We start from the raw sequence: 7,307 nt of genomic DNA, 5'->3' as shown, positions 1-7,307 counted from the left end.
TATCCATATAATTGGTTATATATATATATATATAATATGTAAATTTTTATATACTTGTATTTTGTGTGTGTATATGAATTAAAAAAATACATGTTTATGTGTGTGTACACACAAACACTTTATATTTAAAAGTTCATTCCTTTTTATTCAAAACAAAACAAAAATTTTTTCTCTTAAAAAAAAACTTATTCAAAACTTTTCTACTTATTCAAAACAAAACATAAAAACATTGAAAACACTAACAAAACAAAAATGTACACACGCATCTATATAAGAATTTATATCTATACATATAATTGATTTTATATATCTATTATAATATGTAAATTTTTATATACTTGTATTTTGTGTGTATGAATTAAAAAATGCATATTTATGCATATATATATACACATACACACACACATATATATATTATATTTAAAAGTTCATTCTTTTTTATTCAAAACAAAACAAATTTGTCTCTCTTTTTAAAAAAAAAACTTATTCAAAACTTTTTAACTTTTCAAAACAAAACATAAAAACATTGAAAACACTAACAAAACAAAAATGTACACACGTATTTATATAAGAATTTACATCTATACATATAATTAGGTTTATATATCTATTATAATATGTAAATTTTTATATACTTGTATTTTGTGTGTGTATATGAATTTAAAAAATACATGTTTATGCATACACACACACATGTGTTATATTTAAAAGTTTATTTTTTATTCAAAGCAAAACAAAAAATAAACAAATTTATCTCTTTTAAAAAAACTTATTCAAAACTTTTTTACTTATTCAAAACAAAACATAAAAACATGAAAAACACTCACAAAACATAAAAACATTGAAAACTTTTTTACTTATTCAAAGCATCTATATAAGAATATATATATATAATATGAAAAAAAACATTGAAACCACGATCCTGGGCTGGCCGGTGGAACGGTGGGCTTGCATAACACGAACTTGGTCGACGACGGTGGACGAGTAGCTCCAGCAGTAGGAGCAGGTCCAAAGTCTCTTTGCTCTGCTGAGGGCGCTAGGCAAGGTGCAGGGCGAGCACCTGGTTGGGAAGGTCGAGCTTCTGGCTGGGAAGGCGAGCGACTGGTTGGGGAAGGCGAGCAAGGTGTAGCTGGGCTTTCTGCGTCGTAGCTAGATTGGTGTACTATTTGAGCTCACCGGAGGGAGCAAATGAAATCACAGACAAAATATCTCCAAATGGAGTACCTCGTAAAGACGCCAGCAGACTTGAGAGTCGTTCGACGATGGCCACGATACGCGAGGACATTCAAGAGGTGTAGGGCGAGCAGCTGGCTAGGAAGGCGAGCAGGGCGCATCACCTATGTGAGTTGTGTGAAGTAGGGCGTGGGAAAGAGGTTCTAATTGTACGTCGAAGTTAGCCTCGATCAATGCTGCACACGTGTAGTCTTTTTCTATTACATTCTTTGCTTGCCATGTGGCAAGCCACTCTACTCTCCACATGGCAAGCCACAAGTAAGAAGTAATAAGATATGTAATAGATAATTGAAGATGCCACATCAAACATGGAGCTGTATATATATGGATCGAGGCTTGGGTGATATTCAGGCGTAATAATGTGTGATTTCACCGATCAGCTAGCTACCTCCGTCGTATAAACACCTTAAAGCACTATCAAATCTTCACATCTCCCTCGTATTATTATTTGTTCAATATTTTTAATATGCATCCAAAACGTTTTTTTGATTAATTAATTAGTTGGTGTGTACAAACTTTGGGTTCAACACACCAAAATTTTTTAATTAATTGGTGTGTACAAACTTTGGGTTCAACACACCAAAATTTCGTTATGTTTATTAAGGTTTTTTGTAAGGTCAAAAATGGAAATGGTGTTGGGTCCACATGCTTTCTTTCTATCTATGTTAGCCTCCATTACTTTTTATTTTTAAAGGTTGATGTCTTCCATAATGTTTCTTTTTTTTGGGTTCAATAATCTTTCTTTTTTTAGGCTCACTATTTTCTTAAAAAAAGCAAAAGGGCTCATTCTTTTTCACTTGGAGGGGAGAGGTAGGGAGAGAGGGACACCCTAAGGTATAGGGTATGTATTAATTAAAGCTTTGGCAATAGAAAATGTAAATTTTGTCACCATAGACTTTAAAAGGTTAACCTTATAAAGTCTAAGGTTTGAGCGAATATGCACCACCTAAAAAAAATTAATTAATATCGAATTACATAATTTATTTTTCATCAAATTTCTGTGTTCACTGAAACCCTAGCCCCCATGTCAAGGATGGGTCTGGTGCATCTACGGAGATGTACAAGACCGCACCTACGCATGCCATCCCTGTGGCATGGAATTTTATGTGCCCCGCCGGAGAGCAAAGGAGGTGGTTCCAAGGAGAACAGAGGAGTTTTTCTTCCTAAGCGGAGCGAGCCCTGCCGAAGTAACTACAGCACCAGCAGTGCATGTCAAGGCGTCGAAGAGGGAGGAAATGCACGAAGTGGCATGATCCCCACAAGTAGTTGGAAGCACCAGCTCACTTTGAGGAATCTGGGTTTTAGAGACGATGGCGAAGAAGGCTTTGAGCCGTCGTCGACGACGCAGAGCGGAAGCGGCAACAACGGAAGAAAGCGGGGGAAATTCGAGCAGATCGCTCCCTCTGCTGATGATGTCGAGCAAGAAGGGTTAGCAGCACCTCCAACCCCCGAGGAGATGAAGCAAGCTGCACTGGATGCGTCGAACATCCTTGCAGGGATTGCAGGAATGAAGCTCCCTCCAAAGAAGCTCGGAAGTGAGCAGGTGGACCTTCGAGAGGAGGCGGAAAAAGAAGAAGAGGAGGAGGCGTCGGCGGGGGAAGCTGTGGAATCCGGGCAAAAGCCGACGTGTAATCACCCATGGCCAGAATGGGTTGCATTCTTGGAGGATATCCATGCAAAAGGTTTTTTCGAAGGCGCAGAGCAGTGGGTCGATGAAGGCAAACCTTTATTCGAGAGTTATTCTGCCGTGAGGCATGCTATTTGTGCATTTGGGCGTGAGCGCACTGACATCTTTAGGTATCGAAGATGATCGATCCCCTTTGAACTCTTGCCCCAAGAGAAGTCCCTGGTCTTTGCTCAACTGCCCTTCTTCTTTGAACTCCAGGTCTCTTAAACGGAAGGATCTAAGAGTGCTGGCGAATTATGGTTGTCCAGACTTGGAGAGGAAAGCATGCAATGCTTCCAAGCGCCTGAGAGCCCATTTTGATATCCCGGAAGGAGAGGTTAGTTTTGCTTTTTTAATTTTTGCATGCTTGATTTCGTTGGATGTTTGTCGAAAAACTATGCGTTTGGTTTATTTGGTGTGTGTATCAGGTCTGCCAAAATTGCAGGTTAAAGATGTCGTGCCCCAGGGCGTTTCTTGCTCCACCTACAGAAATTGCTGTGAAGACACTTGACGTGGTTCGTATCATTACAGGCTTTGCCGTAAATGTCTTGCCTAATGCAGACTCCTTCACTTCATACCCCAAGGAACTTGAAACTTCAGTTTGTAAGTTGTTGAGAGAGATCCTTACCTTCAATGAACTTCCTAGGGATCCTGCTTTTCATGAAGAGGCACCTGTGGAAAGGTCCTCCTTGGAATCAGGTCAAGCCAGGAAAAACAAACACAAGAAGAATAATCACAGTTTCGCAGCTGCTCAAAAACCTGGTGATTGGGTTTGCCCAAAGTAAATACTTCTCTCATCTAATAGTTAATTTTGGTCAAAATAATCAAGCTTTTATGAAGTGCTGGTCTTGAGCATCGCTTCACAATAGACCTTTATGCTGGCGGAGTGTTATGAGTCATGTTCTACCTTTACGTAGTTCACTGACACATTGCTTTGGATGCAGTTGTGATTTCATGAACTTTAACAGGAATAGCAGGTGTCGGGAATGCCAGGTCTTCCGACCACGCCAAGAGCAAGAGGTTCTCCTTGGTGATTGGGAATGTTTAAAGTAAGTCTGGTGGGAACATCGGTATTGAATCTGTTTGGCATTTTGTTTGTTTGCCATCTTACATGCTTGCATGTGCTGCCACATCGTTCAGATGCAGGTATTTGAATTTCAGCAGAAACAGGTACTGTCGTGAGTGTAAAACTGAACGACCTACTAAAGGCAAATGGGCAGGTGGTGAACGTCTCCCAGCTGATCAGATTTCAGAGAAGTCTCAACGTAAAAGTGGGCGCAGCTGTGAATCTGGAGAAAAAATGTTTAAGGGTCACCAAAGGAGTCTTGAGGGTACTGGAAAAGAAGAATCTGACAGCACGGAAGAGGATTCTGTTGCTTCTAACTTTGGCTCGAGCACTACCCAAAGCAGGCATTTTGGAAAAGGGGTATCAGTTGCTGGCTACAAACAGGTTGATCATACATTGAAAAGGCTCACAGAGCCAAGTGGCAATAGCATTTGGAGGCGTAATTCTACCAAACAAAATGTATCCATGGAGAAGTTTGCAGAAAAAGAGTATGAGGCTTCAGAGGAAGATGAAGGATTTTTTAAGGAGTCGTTTTTTTCTTCAGGAACACACGATGTTGAAAGTGACATTGATCTCAGAGATGAAGAAGACAGAGCACTTCTGCAATGCTCATCTAAAATTCAAAGTGGGAGGGTTTCAAAGGCTTTGTTTAGATGGAGTGAAGACGAGGAAGCAGAAAACACTCTTCTTCCACACTCAAAGAAGGGGATCAAGAAGGTGGGTTTAAAGGCATCATCTGGGTTATCGAAACCATTCAAACCTTTGAAAGGTGAGGCTGCTAGAAAGGCATAACTTGACAGTGACTCTGATGATAGTTCATGTAACTGTTGGTCAAGTCCAATAGTAAGTTGCGAAAAAGGACGGTAGTGTTGAAGACGGGAGAAAAGTGAGTTTTTTTTGCTGAGAACAAATGTTGAGCGACAGAGCAGACTGAAGCACCCAGATAAAGGAGCTATTGGTCTTTGTTGACTATGAACTCTGAGAAAAAATGGCAATGCATAAGCAGTGAATCATGCCAAGGGAATGCATTACATTGAGGCATAGGTGCGGATCACTGGAGGGTGTAGTTATATAAGGAAGAAGCACGAACATAAAGACCAGCCATGTCTTGAGCAGTAGTAGCTTCATCTTCAAGCGTGGGTGGACATGCAGAAAGCATGGGATACCTTTGTTTGGCAGCATGAGCAGCAGACGAGCAGGAGGGCAGGAAGTTTAATGCTCCTCAAAAGTGCAGCCTGAAGCCTATGTGCAAGCCTGCTTGGGCAGCCACATCTTGCTGAGCAGATCCTATTTATTCATCAGCAGTGTATTAAGGCTTAGCTTTGTATCACTTACCTCTTCAGACTGAGCCTTCAGCACTACAGTTATTTAGAGAAAGTCCCTTTTTCAGCATTTCAGCAGCGTACCCTGTAACCCTGCTTTTGATTGCACAATGAAGTATTGTAGTGGCTTACAGCTTGTCTCTCGTGCTTGCCTTTGGCCGAGATTCAGCATTTTTGAACCAGGAAATGCCCGGTTTCCATTTAGGTTGTAGATGTAACCAGCCAGCTACAAAGAATGGATTATTTTGCTAGGCCCACCGTCCATACTATGTTTACTTCTGTTAAAGAAAACTATCGCATGTCTGCTTGCTGAAAACTTTTGTTTGTTTGTTTTGAATTCATGCCAATGGATCTTATTATTATACATCTGATGTAGCCTATCAGACATTGATATTTGACCAGACTGTTAGAATCAGTTTTTAGGTGAATGTTCTCTTGCATTAAATAAAGCTTTCAGACCTGTGCATGTTGTTGGTGGCTTGAACAGTCTGTCCAGTCAATTGAACAGTGTTAGCCAGCAATGCAGGGTCAGCTCCATCGAGAGCTTCAGCTGGTGAGCCACTAACTCGTTTCTCTTTTTGCCTTAGGAAGTAGGCCATGTCTGAGTTGACAAATGCTAAATTGAGATTACTCGAAATAGGTAGAACGTTTTTGCCTTTGTGGTCTACAGTTTACTTGGGTTTTGAGAGTTTCAGTTTATATCAAGAGTGACCTCCATCAAGGGCTTCTCCAGCAGGTAAGCCAGCTACTTGCTTATTTCCTCTTCTCACTTCTTTCATCAGATGTGGGCTATGCCTGAATTGATACTCGCTGTGATGGAAATTCAACAGCTTAAAGTTAATAAGAAGAGATTAGTGTTCCACCAAGAGGTAGGCATAAGAGGCCAATCAGAAGTAAAAACTGGAGTGAGAAGGGACATTCAAAAGTTCGAGAAGCACGAGATTTCAAAGGGTTTACAAGGAATGCACAATGCGTCACAAAGTGAAAAGTAAGATATCCTTTAGGCACATAAGTTTTATTATGAAACATAGTGGGGTTGCCATGAAAATGTCAAGGTAAAAGTGTACTTACTGCTATGATTATTTTTGAATTATTTCTGTGATCTTGGCGTGTATTAAGCTAGTGTGCACTTTTACAAGTGGCTAATGAACAAGTAAGTTATAATGTATTTTCTGGTGCAAACAACATGGGGCTTAGGAGCCTTATCGTTATCATGTTAAAAGGGCAAGAGAACATTTGCATTCATCAGCTTGTTCAAAGACAACTTTCTGAAGACTAGCCAGTAATATAATACTCGTGTGTGTGGATTATGTTTATGTTGCCTTTAAGATGAACCAATGTAAGCTTGTCAAAGTCTTTGGAAGAGAATTACGATATTATTATTGTACTACCTAGTCAGAATAATATCGTGTCACCGATAAATAATTTAGGATATTGTGAAAGGGTAGAAAACATCTACAAACTCATGTATTCACTCAACATATTCACTATCAAAGCACGACTGATTATTAATTAATGGCTCTTCCTAAGGTTCTACCATAGACTAGCTTACTTAAAATAAGTTTTATTTATTCTCTCTCTCCTTCCCTTTGTTTGCACCGCTCGCGCTCTCTCTCTCTCTCTCTCTCTCTCTCCTTCCCTTCGCCTGCACCTCCCTCCCTCCCTCCCTCCCTCTCTCTCTCTCCCTCCTCCTCGTTGCTTGCACCTCTCTCTCTCTCTCTCTCTCTCTCTCTCTCTCCACGTCCCCTCTCCCTCACCCCCTAGAGCTATAAGTCCCAAGAAGAATTAAATCACAACCCAAAAATTAAAAGCTCTTATACATTTCATAAAAGCCTAGAACACTCCAGACGTCTCCTAGCCATAGAGGTTTGTCAGGTCAATCCTCTTAACCCACTTTGGAGAATTCAACAAGTAGTCCTCATGTAGGTGCATGTAGATGTTAGAAGTAGAATGCATCATAGGCATGTTAGTTGCATCCATGTAGCAGGGGCCAATCCTAAGGCTAGCCCTAAGGCCAATA

General features: G+C 40.4%; 1 protein-coding gene across 1 annotated transcript; it reads left to right on the top strand.

Annotated features, from left to right (window-relative positions):
• Positions 1-2,028: 2,028 nt before the first annotated feature.
• Positions 2,029-5,578, top strand: LOC147613238 (uncharacterized). Its single transcript, XM_086782500.1, has 5 exons — positions 2,029-3,030; positions 3,119-3,236; positions 3,328-3,680; positions 3,844-3,948; positions 4,040-5,578. The coding sequence occupies exons 1-5, from the start codon at positions 2,258-2,260 to the stop codon at positions 4,755-4,757; spliced, it is 2,067 nt and encodes a 688-aa protein (XP_086638626.1). The 5' UTR covers positions 2,029-2,257; the 3' UTR covers positions 4,758-5,578.
• The last annotated feature ends 1,729 nt before the right edge of the window (positions 5,579-7,307 follow it).

This window comes from Cibotium barometz, chromosome 44, assembly GCF_041138505.1.
Source record: "Cibotium barometz isolate CiBa-2024 chromosome 44, ASM4113850v1, whole genome shotgun sequence".
NCBI lineage: Eukaryota > Viridiplantae > Streptophyta > Polypodiopsida > Cyatheales > Cibotiaceae > Cibotium > Cibotium barometz.
The sequence above is the reverse complement of the archived record's forward strand: the minus strand, read 5'-3'. Positions and strand labels throughout refer to the sequence as shown.